At 34.7% G+C, this 14,813-nt stretch overlaps 1 protein-coding gene across 1 annotated transcript in view; it reads right to left on the reverse strand.

The window, feature by feature from the left end:
* Window positions 1-962: 962 nt before the first annotated feature.
* The window catches only part of prkci (protein kinase C, iota), a 90,699-nt gene continuing 76,848 nt past the window's right edge, over window positions 963-14,813 (reverse strand). The window contains exons 15-18 of the mRNA XM_039761203.1: window positions 13,473-13,552; window positions 10,220-10,309; window positions 7,145-7,260; window positions 963-3,691 (exon numbers count right to left, since the gene is read on the reverse strand). Coding sequence (XP_039617137.1) covers window positions 3,604-3,691; window positions 7,145-7,260; window positions 10,220-10,309; window positions 13,473-13,552 — 374 coding nt within the window. The 3' untranslated portion in view covers window positions 963-3,603. The remainder of the gene's footprint in view (window positions 3,692-7,144; window positions 7,261-10,219; window positions 10,310-13,472; window positions 13,553-14,813) is intronic.

Below are 14,813 nucleotides of genomic sequence, written 5' to 3' on the forward strand. Positions count from 1 at the left end.
TATACTGATAAAATAGTTTGAGCATTTTGGGACCGGGCTCTAGGAAGAGACATAATGTCATAATTACAAAAAACACAGTTTGATTACAACTCTTGGTTTTTACAAAAGAAAATCTTTTATCTATAATCCCACTGGGTGCAGCAACATGAAAACAAATCAGCAAAATATTGAATGAGATTTCACCCCTTCTTCAAGTATGTACTTTCAAAACCAAACCAGTATATATTACTAGCTACATTAAAGACATTAACAGAGTAAGATTAAAATATTTCATATCTCTTGCCATAGATGTGGGACAATTGCTGACAATACAACTACTACCAATGATAGATAGGCCCCTATTACCTGCTGTGAAAACATCATGCATATTCTTGCAAATACTTTGAAGGCAGCTCTCAGCATTCCTCCTAGTCTTTCTTTGCTGTTCTTGGTGTCAACCTCTTTCCCAGTGCTTCCTGTCTCAATCACACTTAACTGAGCATCCAAGGTGAAACTGACCAATCCCAGTACTTGGAAGGACTAAACACACACCAACACAAACATTGGTATTTTATTATATAGTATATACTGTATGGAAACGCTACCAGATTAATTTGAATCTACTGCAAAGGAGTAGATAAACAGCTAACCTTAGGAGGACAGAATCTCACAGAAGCAGTTAAGAAACCCAGTTATATCTCATGGAAAACAATTCATAGAATGCAAGAGAAGAGAATGGACTCTTTAGCTTGTGTTTCATTGAAGAAAGTAAACTGCTGAAGACAGACACACTGGAGAGTTCAATTTAAGTGAACAGAAGAATCCTGCAGAAAACTTCAAAAACATTTTGGAGTATGTCAATACTTTTTACAAGTATACAACCAAGAAGGCAACTAGTAATTCAGCAGTATAGACAATTTATGCAGGTTTAGCTGCTGCCAAAATGAAACTATTATTTACAAAAAATTCCACAGAAAACAAAAAACAAAAACATTAAATCACTTTATTAAATTTATTGACAAAGAATGCTTATTTGTGCATCAAAGTGCAGCTGTTATGAAAATAATGTTTACAAAGGCGCCAACCACATGTCAAGGTTGCCTTATTGTTTTATTTTTCTTTCTACTGATTTACCCTCTGAACCAAATGCAATGCTGTGACATAAAATTAATGTTCATTCAGTATTCACTCCTTGCTCATTAATATATATGTTTTACAATTGTCTTTGGGTGGAAACAATACACATTAAGCAGGATAAGATGTAGTGTACTCAGACATTTCCTCTTTGACAGCAGTACAGTGTATTAAAGTTTAAGTACCTGTTAAGTTGCAATCAACCTAAAATTAAAATATGCTAAGTAGTGTTACAGTATTTGACTCCACTTGTAAAAAAATAAGTTGTGTCTGAATGCAACAATAAAAAAGTGTAAAAAATAAAATACAGCAGTAAATAAACAAAGACTTATTTTTCTCTGCTTTGTGCTCCACATTTAACGTTCATGTAAAATAAAATTACAGCTAAAATTAAGAATACATAAAATCAGTTCTCAGGAATGATTGAAAACACTTGCATATTTTGTGTGCACATATTTAGCCACATATCTTTATATTATAAACACATATACAGTCACACATTGAGGACACATTTATTGAGGAAGAAATTTTATATTACTTATTCTAAAGCACGAACCTCAATATGAAGAGTAAATTTTATGGGCATTTCTATAGTGACATTGAGAGCAAAAGAAGTCAAAGAATGAAGCCCAGCATCCCAGCTGCCTTTTGCCTCATACAGTTCTGTTCTTTCGTATCTGCAGATAATGATGCCACTTAAGGCTTCCAGTAATAAATACAAAACAAATAAAAGCAAATAATATTATTGGGCAAAGTCTATGTTAAAGTGGCAATGCTCTCCTACACACCACCTGATGCCATCTGAGCTTCTTGTGCGCAATGACCTTGTATGGGGCACAGACCATTAGGAGGGAATATCTAGTAAAACAGTTGGTGTGACTGAACATTTTCATTCAGCATGTATACAGTGTGTGTGTGTGTGTATATATATATATATAAAAACACACACACATTCATCTTACAGAAAAGCTTTGCAAGCGCACCAAGACTCAAAATACACAAAACAAGGTTTTAGCCATGGACCACCTGAAACCCTAGGATTCTGTTCTGTAGCCTTTCTTTGACCTAAAATGGTGTGTGTCTTGTTTTTGTACACTCTGTATCTTTTTTTGACAATAACCCATGCATGACGCCTAAATCGTTAATGTGTAATTGTTTAATGCATGACACCTTACTTTTCTCTAAATGAACAATGTAAAATTAAGAATTTAATATTTACATCTGATCTGCTGTCTCTGTGCATCTGCCCAAGTAATATAATATTTGAAAAGGAAAAAAATTACACCTGATACTTCCAATACTCTACTTATAGTTTTCCATGTAGGCAACTGATTAAAAGCCAGGAAAATAAAAATATATCAGCAAAATTTAAAACATGTTGACTCTTAGGTTTGAGATATCATAGAGAAATGTTTGATATATTACCAATGAATATTTTAAAATTGTGATCAATTTTCTCAAAATTAGTTTGGTCTGGTGTGCAAGAGACCATCCAATAAAATCTATTCTGAATAGGTTAATGCGATTAGAATTATAGTGATTACTAGCACAGAGAATATGATGACCAATGCAGTTGGAAGTATTATTGTTCTTGAGGAAAAAAACCAGGATGGCCAATTCCTTTGATGGTATATTTGGGTAGGTGTTACCTATACATTTTCATAGTGTCTATACTTGTGAATGTGAATATTTTTAATAGATTAATTATTAATAAAAACAGTCTGCAATATATTGTATGTGTAGTCTGTTGCAAAAAGAAATTCACCTTCATATCATTTTATATGACAAACCTTAACGGTAAATCCCAAACCAACATGCAACATTTAAAGCATCAATCGCATCCATTGCCTTGTCAGGTTTTTGCAAATAGCCTCACAACTAATAACGTCCAACTTTAAAATCATTTTAATGAATTAAAATCAGGAGTAGTGTACCATGTGATCTAAGGTTGAGAATATCTTTCAAATGATGGTACCTGCATCAAAGCATTAGTCTCATAGCACAAACTGCAGAAATGTTGTGTATGCTTCACTCATCACTGGTCTTGAAAGTTGCAGCACACTTCTTCATGTACCTGCACTCTGTGATTTCCTTGCATATTTGCATCATTTCTCTAGAACTTAGTACAACCTCTCTATCCATAAAAATAACACAAGGATTTTGACTAAGAGTGGCCTTAGTAAACAGCAGCTTAGTATTTGATTTCTACAGGCTACTGCATGGAATGGAATGCTGACCACAGCACATATGTAATACAAAACTAAACCAAAGCTATTTTACCAGTAAAAATGAGGGTGAAACAAACAACAAATACAAATTGCATAAGGAAACCTTTGAGGAACTATGCTGCATTTTGCCAGAGTTCTTCCAAATGTTCAATTGCTGAAAGAAAATGTTTTTCAGGCATGATATGAAGTAAGATGATGTCACACACAGGATCTTTATCATGCAGACCTGCCAAGATAACAGCAACAGAAATACATTTCTCTGCTAGACACATTCTTCTGCTGACATCAGGAGAGGGTTGATGTATTCAAAACCTTCAAATTCTGACTGATCAATCTTTTTCACAGCGTCACTATAAAATCAAAGGCAGAATATGCATATTAGAGAAAATGTTGCAGAAACACATCACATGTTATTCTAATATATAAATTAAAAAGCACAAGACTATCCAATTGTGGCATCTTTCACACCAGTAATGATGCCAAAGTGGCAAAAATTTCACAAAAACAGTGCATTTATTAAAAAAAAAAAATTATTAACACAAAAAATGCAATGAATCAAGGAGAAAGGCAAAGCATTAGACCTTTCTAGACATCAGCTTTCTGGTCTACAATAGGGGGTGAGGTGCTCTTTCACTTGACCCCCATAAATTACCACCCAGCATTTCTTTTCTCACCTCTCATGACCCTGATCTCTTCACATCCCACCAGGGAGCCTTTTCATCCAGATTCAATTCTGCTTATGGCTTGAGGTGACTTTAAACTCCCTAAAAGGGTAATTACTAACCAGGCCCTATAATTATTTCCAGCATAAGGGACAGACACTTCTTGACATCAGAAAAACCAGGTCCAGAACTAACTTTAGCAGCTCCTTTATTTTTCTGCCACCCTAAGCCTTTATCACCTCTGCCAGCAGTCTAAATACAGTATAACAGCTTATTCTTAAAGTGACTCTATTTTTATTTTGACAAACCATAACAATCACAGAAAAAAATAAAATAAAATTGTTAATTCTACCATATAAATAAAAAACAAAAATCAAGCTGTATATATTCACATCCACCAAGAAATGTGTTCAATCTCAAAACTACTTGTAAATACAACATGGTGGCACAGGAACTCTCTAGTTTAAAATACCAGAAACGAAAGGAAAATAAAGGCACAGCAAAAATTTATAGGCTTGCACCTTTTAATTTCAACAAAAAGTCAAGAAATGAAGGGCGAAATATTTATTTACTAAAAATAAACAAAACTATGAACAAAATATACATGCAAGAGTTTGCAAATTAATCACTAAAAACACTTAGTGGAAAAATATAACTGAACTATTCTCAAAAATATATTAAAAATGGCACACCCCAAAGACTGAGTGCCATGTTAACTGAAGACATGATGAGATTTTTGAGTGACACATTATTGCAAGTTGCTCTGTATATTTCACCGTAAACTTTTATTTAAAAGACCTGACATGAGTGTACCCTGGTAAGATTCTTGTCTTGACCCAGATGCTGTTGGGATAGGATTTATTGGGTCCTAAACTGTATGAATGAATTTTTGACCCATTGGTTTACACACAAAATAACAGTGGGTATAAATAACAGGGACATGTATCAAAGATCATACATTCATTTTTTAATCTTAAGCATGAAGAAAGAAATATTCTTAAACTAAGCACACCACCATAACAAATGGTAGAAGCATTAAAAACAGCATCCAAAAGAATCACATTTTATCTTCCTGTGATTTATTTCACTGTACTTGCTCTTTTTTAAAAAAAAATAATTTCACACATTGAACCAAACATTTTTTTTTTAAACAGTCTCCTTCATTAAAACTAGATATATGTCAAGATGTGATAAAAGAGGAAACCACTGCAGACGTTTATGGGACTTTGGAAAAGGGCAGGAATACTGCTACAGCTAGAAATCCTGGCATATGAAAGGGAATGCCACTGGCAGCTGACAAGGAAATGCCACTGGCAGCTGACAAAAATTCTCTCCTTTAGTGGAAAACATTAGGTCACACGAATTAGACGCAATTCGGACAACTCACAAAGGACTAAATGAGCTTCCCAGGAAATTATGAATAATCTGGAAGTAAAACAAATGTCTATAAAGCCTAAAATACGCCTACAGCTAAATTGGTGTATAGATACGAATAACAAGGACATGAAAACAAATTTAAAAAATTGTGCCTGCACTTTCTATCGAGTGCTCTTTAAAAATTGCAATACTATTTATTACTGTACTATTGCAATATACTGTGCAATGTGCTTTAAGAATTTCAGAGCCTCTACTGCAAAACTAGTAAGATTTTACATCTTTCAGGCCACACTGTAACAGGTAAGAAATCATTCCGCAGCTAAATAGTGTGACAAAAACATAAATATGTACTCTGATAAAGCTGTCAATTTGGTTCTTTCAAGACACCAATTAATTTTTCAAACTTATTTTGCACAAACGGAAAAACGTTTTCAGAAGTACATGGATGGTGATGGCAAACAACCCATCTCACCAACAGCACAAATTACGTACTGCAAGGCAAACTCCCTACAACATAAATAAATCCCTCTTAGTGACATTAGGGTTAGCACACTAAAAATGAACCACTGGTTGTGTCTGTAATTCCAATACTCTCTTGTAGCTCTTCTTCATTAGTGCATTCTGGCTCATATGGATAAGGTCTGAAAGACTCAAAGATTCATCTCCATTACTTTCACATTTGGATATAATGGTAGAACAGCTTGTAGGCTATTAAAGTGCAACACCAGCTAACAGTAACCATAGTCCTGGGTTGATTTGTTCATGAGCAGAAGGAAATAGGTGATAAGGAAACCTAGACTTCTTTCAATAAAAACACAATGTCATAAAAATGAAAGTTATTATTGTAAAAATAAAAAACACATATTGAAAGTCTGAATGATCTCATGCCATGATTTACTACATAGAGACATTCATTTCTTTGAGGTGTACATATTCTGTAATTGTTAGGCCTTCTGTCATGATTGTAAAACATGAAAATAACTTCCAAAATCACAAAACATATTTATACAATAATGTATCTGAAGCCAGAATATTGGAATCTCAATTTTGATGATACCAAAGGACCTGGAAATATGCAGCTCTTCTTTTGCTTTTAATGTCATTTTACCTTTCATCTTAGCAAAATGCTTATCTATATATTGATTTATGCATTCTATTTCAAAAACTAACTCTTAAGATAAACATAATGTTTCAGGCAAGATTAAAAAAATAAAATCATTAAGTATGTGTAACAAGTATAATACAGAACTTCCTGAACAACTACAAACACTCATTAGTGTTACTTAACTGTTACAGGAAACAACGCGTGAAAAGTAAGCTAAACTTAATTTCATCAAACTTTTTAATGGACCTTGGCTGTCAAACCTGTAACCTAACTAACTGAATTAATGGAAATGAAGAACTGTATTGCAATATTGCTTTTTAATAAAGTAATATTTTCTTCCTTTTATTTTTTTCTTCAAAGAAAATCCCCAAAGCATTGTGCATTATTAAGTAAGATATTTTGCTGCAAAGTGTAATTGTGGTCTTTTCTGCACTTCCCTGTACCTTCCTGTCACTTTTTTGTAGTTATTCAAAGTATTTAATTACTTGCATAATGGAACTATTTTCATTTTATTTTTTCTTTCTCTTGGCTCACACTGCTTCACACTTTGTAGCCTTTATTACTGTACCAGTTTACTTTTCGCACCACAATAAACTTTAACAAAAACTGAAAAAAATATACAAAACAACATAGGAGTTAAATAAGTTGCTAACACTTACTCATCATCAGGGGTAAGTTGTATTGGTTCATTAGTAAACTGTGCATCAAAGTTATCCAAACCATACTCTCCGGAAATATTTGGCTTGAATGGAGGAACAACTTGCTTTTGCTCCAACTACAAAAAAAGAAAAATAATCAGATCTTAATTTAATTTTACACTCAGATATGATGTAGTGGGAGAACTGAATGACAAATAAGGCACTCTATTAAAAATCCAGCGGTACACTGAACCTCTTTAGTGTTGCCGAGACTACGTCCACACTACTATATTACATTTAAAAACTGCGTTTTTACACACACACACACACACACACACACACAAAAGAAGATCTATATCCACACTAGTATTTTCAAATTGTGCATGAAAGTATTTTCATCTCTATTAAAACAACTGAAAATGATTTAATCATCTGCCTACACAGGGAATGTGAGGAGGCCCAGACATTTTTAACTGGGCATATTTTTGCATAATTTTAAATTCAATTTGAAGTCACCACCTGATCTTCTGAAATGGCTTGAATTACAACTTTAGTGTCCATCTTTTCACATGGAGTATGTGGCTGACTATAATGACCGAATCCAACTTACAATTAGGCTGTTGCACGCTCAGAAGCAGCCGTCTGAAGTGTGAGCAGTCTCACAAGGTGATTTTCTGATGTCAACATCAAATTTCCTGAAATTCATTGTACAGCAACTACAGTGAGCATGCATCATACCTGTACAGTTGGGGCACCGTCGAGACATGTCATTTGAACCAAAAATGATTGTTCAGTTTTAACACATATATACCTGCCGACTGTATAGTACATTGGAACTAGTTGCTTGACCATGAAACCTTAAAATGTCACCAAACTCAATTTAGATATATGCAGGTAAACAACACAAAAAGTGGCATTAAAGCAACTCTTCTATGCCCACTATGTCGGAATATGTGTTTCTTTCATTAAGGGTGCCCAATCAGGGAATGAAACATTTAATAAGCAGAATCCAATAAGGGAAGAGCCATGTAACATGAACCAACCAGAGCGTGATGGATTCAAAAGTCTTTATTTTTGCCTGTCCACACTGAAACAATATGCCAGCATTTCACAATGTATTCGGACCTGGACAGTGTTTTGAGAAGTACATATACATTTACAGGGGGTCCTCGGGTTACAACGTCTCGACATACAACGCTCACTCCCATAAAAACTTTGAGACGCGAGAAGGAAGGTAAGGATTTTTTTTTTACACTTATTTTTCTGTTCCTACAGTACAGTGTACAGTACAGTATATTTATGTTGTTTTCCTTTTTCTGTGGCTTAGTTGTGTTATTATGTTCTAGATTATGATTTTGCAAATGTGTTAAGCTAGGTAAGTGACTTAGGCTAGGGTGTGTTTTGACTTACACCAAAATGTGGGTTACATCACTGTTGTAGGAACGGAACTATGTCGTAACCCAAGGACCACCTGTACATACACTTCCTTAGAAGGCTGGTGTCCTTCAACATTTGCAATAAGATGCTGCAGATGTTCTATCAGACAGTTGTGGCAAGCACCCTCTTCTACGCGGTGGTGTGCTGGGGAAGCAGCATAAAGAAGAGGGACATCTCACGCCTGGACAAACTGCTGAGGAAGGCAGGCTCTATTGTAGGCACGGAGGTGGACAGTTTGACATCTGTGGCAGAGCGATGGGCGCTGAGCAGGCTCCTATCGATCATGGAGAATCCACTGAACAGTATCATCCCCAGACAGAGGAGCAGCTTCTGTGACAGACTGCTGTCACTGTCCTGCTCCACTGACAGACTGAGGAGATTGTTCCTCCCCCACACTATGCGACTCTTCAATTCCACCTGCGAGGGTAAACGTTAACATTATACAATGTTATTGTTTGTTATACCTACCTCGCACTCTCCAGCTTGCATTTTTATCACTCTTTAATTAATATTGTTTTTATCAGTATGCTGCTACTGGAGTGTATGTATGTATGTATGTATGTATGTAATCGTTTTCATGGGTTAAAAGCACCAGGGTAGTGTGAATGCAAGCTGAAAACAGAGACAAATGTTTGAGTTTCTAAATAAAAATCCACAGGATCTGAGGATAAATTATGTTTCTTTTTACATCTGTAGCAGACCATGCTGTAAAGAAATTGGATCATTGCAGACATGAAGCAAACTTAGTTCTTCTTCGGCTTAACTGGCTAAAGACAGTTGCTTTTCACTCATTGTACAATGTGTGGATGCAAATGTACAACCCAGGCACTCAGTGGGTATATGTCATGGCACATATGTAACTAGACTCTCTCTACATGGCTGACACTCCTTTTGCAAGCTGTTTCCACTGGAAATCCCTACTGTAACCCACTACCAGAATATGAATTTCAGTCCTCACCCTAGACAGTCAGTGGAAAGTAACCATTTTAGTCACCGCAGACAAAGGAGAAGACTGACGACTGAGGTGACTAATCAGGGTTTTGACTGCAAAGATATCTTTTGTCTGCAGTATGCTACACATTATAGTTAAAATGGAATGAAAGATCATAACAGGGAAAAAACATTTGAAGGGGTTGTGTTAAAAGCCTTTTAAAAAATGATTTTTCTTTGTTGGGATTATTACATATGTGCATTTTTTGATATATGCAGTAAAGAACCCTTTCATACATAGTTGTTTATTTCTGAAGGATTTATCAGTTCTTAATCCTAAACTGTTCAAAATTCATAACAAGAGATTTGGGAGCAAAGCCTTAATCCTCAACAGGATATTTGGTTTAAACCAGAGGTAAAGGTGACATGAATATTATAAAAAGACAACAGGAAGCAAGCATCAATCATCTGCAAAATGCCCGAACTTATTCAAAACAAAAGCTCATAACTTCAGTTCACTCATAATAGAATTTATCATCCTATTTATTCAAAGAAATGAGATGATTGCCCAATTGAGTACACCTGTCAGTACAAGTTGTTATATTTTATTTTTCAGCTAGGTCTTAAGCTGGCTATAATGAAAGGCTGTATCTTCACTTTTTCAGCCCTGTTGCAACTTTTATCAATATGAAATTTGTTTACTGAATCATGTTCTACAGAAATACTTACAAGGTCCCAGTCTACATTTCGGAAGAATGCATGGCCCATGATGTCAGCAAAACCAGTCTGAGGATGACAACCAAGACGTTCTTTGGGATCCTTCACATAAAAAAGAAGAAATTTCCATTAAGTTAACTTTTTATAGCTTTAACTATCCTATTTACATTTAGTTGCTTTTATTCAAAGTGACTTACAAAAGAGGTAAACATAATCGAGTAGCATTAGACTAGGGCCTACTTGCTCAGCAAGTGTAGTAGGACAGGTAACAAAAAGTTGATTGAAGTGAAAAAGATGCAATAACTAATAAATATACAATCATGGATTATAATCAACAAAGCAATTAAAACTTTATTTAACAACAAATGAACCGTTAATGATTAACTTATTAATGATAACTTCCTTGTAAACTTCTCAAGTAATCATATCACACATTTAACTACTAGTTAAAGCTCACACCACCACCTTATTGTACATTATAGATTCAGGGGAAGGGTAATTTGTATTTTATAATTTATATTGCAGTTTATTACACAGCTATGTCATATTCTGGGCTGCACTGTACACATCTGAAGAAGCATATTTTATTTATGTATTTTTGTAACATAACTTTAATTAAAAGTAAATAAGCAAAAAAGAAGCATCTTTAAGTTTAATTATTTATGGGTATGCCATTCAAAGGTGTTCATATGCACTATAGTACAAAGTAGAAATATTTTTTATATCTCTCTATTATAAAAGGAAATCCTGGGATGAGACTTTTTTGGAGATAATTTCAGGTCCCACGAGACAAGACTTTTTGCCAAGAGATTTTGCCAAGTCCTGCCCTCCACTCAAAAATTTACAACCATGCCCACAGTCCAATCACTTCTCATTTGTATGAATGCTATTTATTGTCAGACACAGTTCATGCGCTATCAGCTCCAAGTGGGGTCGGAAATAAAAGACAAAGAGTAGAAGAAAAGGGGAACATAAAGAAGTTCAAAAATGTTGGTGTGATACACATGCAGAGCAGGTTAGAGATTATGAAAGTACTAAAATTTGAAAGTCTTAAAAAGCTGATAGTAAAGATCACATTAGTGCTAACAAACGGAAATTATTACTCGGTGAAATAACAGAACAGCGAAAAGAGATTGAATATATGGACACAGGATGATATGACAGAAGTATGTAGACTTGTAAATCACCTAATTTGTGCTGCCATCAGGGAAAAGTAGTGTTTCTTCCCAATGAAAAGGCCTATCTGCGAGAATTAAAAGATTTGTTGTTTGGTGAAAATGAAATCCACATATGCGAACAGCAGAGATGTGAAGTGGCTGGTGCGTAGTACAAGCCGGGGGGTTGGAAAGCGAAGCCCCCTAGTACAGTAATCCCTCCTCAATAGATGAAAATCCGCGAAGTAGAAACCATATGTTTGTATAGTTATTTTTATATATTTTAAGCCCTTATAAACTCTCCCACACTGTTAACATTATTAGAGCCCTCTAGACATGAAATAACACCCTTTAGTCAAAACTTTAAGCTGTGCTCCATGACAAGACAGAGATGACAGTTCTTTCTCACAATTAAAAGAATGCAAATATATCTTTTCTTTAAAGGAGTGTCTGCATCAGGAGAAGAGAATTGAAGAGAGAGCGCGAGCGCTCGCAAAGAAAAGCAAACAATCAAAAAATCAATAGGTGTCCTTTTAAGTTTGCTGAAGCACCGCAATAAAGCGGCATTTTTCAGAAGAGCGTCAGTATCTTCTAAGCAAACAGCCTCGGTGCAAACAGCCCCTCTGCTCACATCTCCTCCGTCAGGCGCAGAGAACGTCAGAGAGAGAGAGAGCGAGATTAAAGCAACAATCAAAAAATCAATACGTGTGTTTTTGTGCTTTTAAATATGCCAAGCAGCGCAATAAAGCGGCATTTTTTTAGAGGAGCGTCAGTATCTTTTAACACTAGAATTACCAGAGCCTACGAAAAAACTCGGAATTCCGTCCCACCTTAAATTCCTTCTTAAATTCCCTTCACACCTCTCCCCCAGCGTCCTTTGTCCTCTAAATGTGCTGATAAAGAGAAGCTAGGAGCAGCCGGCTATTCCATCCCCCCACCAATTTAGAATTTACAATTGTGTTATATTTGAAACCTTTTGTGAAAATGTTTCTTTGTTATTTGGACTTCAGGCTTCATACATTATATAGTTTATGCCTACATTTTGTCATCTACTACTAGAATATAAAAAACGTTTCTGTTTTAACAATGTGTTGACACAGATTACTGTAGAAATGGAACAGACATGAAATGCGTGTGTTCCAAATAACGATCTATTATTTCCACTCTAAAACTCCACTTCACTCCCAGATACTCAATCAAGGCATGAGCTGAGAGAAGTTCATGCACGTTCTAAATTGGTGGGGGATGGAATAGCCGGCTGCTCCTAGCTTCTCTTTATCAGTACATTTAGAGGACAAAGGACGCTGGAGAGGTGTGAAGGGATTTAAGAAGCAATTTAAGGTGGGACGGAATTACGAGTTTTTTCATAGGCTCTGGTAATTCTAGTGTTAAGCAAACAGCCTCTGTGCAAACAGCACCTCTGCTCACACCCCCTCCGTCAGGCGCAGAGAATGTCAGAGAGGGTAAGAGAGACAGAGACAAGCAAACAATCAAGCAGTCAAAAGAATAATCAAGCATATCTTATAGCATTGAGGAGTTTTAGTTAATATGTAATACATGCTCTGATTAGGTAGCTTCTAAGCCATCTGCCAATAGCATCCCTTGTATGAAATCAACTGGGCAAATAAACTGAGGAAGCATGTACCATAAATTAAAAGACACAGTGTCCTCAGAAATCCGCGAAACAGCGAAAAATCTGTGATATATATTTAGATATGCTTACATTTAAAATCCGCGATAGAGTGAAGCCGCGAAAGTCGAAGCGTGATATAGCGAGGGATTACTGTATTATGTAGTGTTTTAAAAACATAATGGCAGACATTAAATTATTTTATGAGTGACAATGGGGGACTAGTTTAGTAATCTAAAGAATATTGTATAACAAACTTTAAAAAAACTAACCTCATAAAAAGTTAATTTTAAAGCAGGAAAATTGTCTGATGTACACAACAGTTTGTTTAAACAAATAAAGAAATGCAAATAATCATGAAATGTTTTAATTTAAAAAATTCCTATATATGGAACTATCAATAATATAATTATGCTTATATTTGCAACTTTCTTGCCCAATAGTTGTTCTAAGTTCAAACAAGACAAAAAGAAAATGTTACCTTGTTTAGAAATCCTTTTAAAACACTAGCAGCTTTCACAGACAAAGATCGTGGGATTCGTATTTGTTTTTCCAAGATCACTGAAAAAACACAATATGAGAGAGAATCAATAACTGGTAAAACAATTATGAATATTTAAAATAAAAAAACAAAGATATCTGTACAGTACATGATAAAAACTCAAATGAAGTATTTTAAAAACTGAAATCCTAAATGCCTTGACCAGTTTACTAATTCTCATTCAGTGTCTCTTAAATAAATATGCTCACAGGTAGATCCTAAGCTTGAACTGTTCAAAAGTTTCAATTTGATACCATAATTAAAACTAGAGAGCCATTTTGCTCTTTATAGAAGTTTTCTGTTTGTGCAATAGAACTGTATGCTAATCTAAACATTAAAACTTCTGTCATAAAGCTGCTTTTGTTCAGAAAATTCTTGTGTATAAATAGTGTGCAGCAGGGCAGAGCAGAGAGAGTGAGGTCACTAACTCACACACCTTGTATAGTGTTGCTTATTAAACAAAAAACAAAAAAAAAAATAGCCATAACCAATGTTAACACAAACCGTAAGATTTTTTCTAAATCATCCCAAGTGATTATGAACATATTTTTGAATTAAGCTTTGTTTCCTCATTTACAAAAAACTCTGCATTAATGACAATTGAATAAAATACACAATTATGTTGTAACAAGGAACCAAAAGTAGTTGGCTTCACCAGTCTTTTTACTTTAAAACATGGCAACTACTCCTCAGTTTGTGCTTAGAAATATAGTTGAGAACACTTTAATTATCCATTATAAAGAACCACTAACAGTTTGCATATTATACAGACACTCTCTTAGAGCATGTTTACCATATACCAAGCAATTCAAGTCTTCCACCTGATATACTTAAGTTTGACTTGATTGTATGTAATGTTAACCCTTCTTCATTGTGTAGACCTGATCGCATGGAATGTTATTTTTTTTAATAAAATTTATAAAAAAAGTTAACTTTTATTTATTAATTGATTGGATGTATTATTTGTCCTGTGAGTCTGTATTCTTGTTTTTTATGTTTCTTCTGCTATATGAATTTCATTATTCCCATGGGACTAATAAAATGTATGAAATCTAATCTAATAAAACATATTACAAGTTTTTTTTTTTTAAACATGGCAATGATATGTTATTTTAATGTCATACTTAAAAAATGTTAAAAGTCTGTTAATAAATGATTTACAATAGATATGTAAACTAAACTGTGACCATAGAACTTTTTTGGAAGAGTAAAGGATGGGCAGCATACAACTCTATTACAAACATTCTACATAAATACTGTACGAAAGGAAAATGACTGCAT

This window comes from Polypterus senegalus, chromosome 1 (assembly GCF_016835505.1).
Source record: "Polypterus senegalus isolate Bchr_013 chromosome 1, ASM1683550v1, whole genome shotgun sequence".
Taxonomy (NCBI): Eukaryota; Metazoa; Chordata; class Cladistia; order Polypteriformes; family Polypteridae; genus Polypterus; species Polypterus senegalus.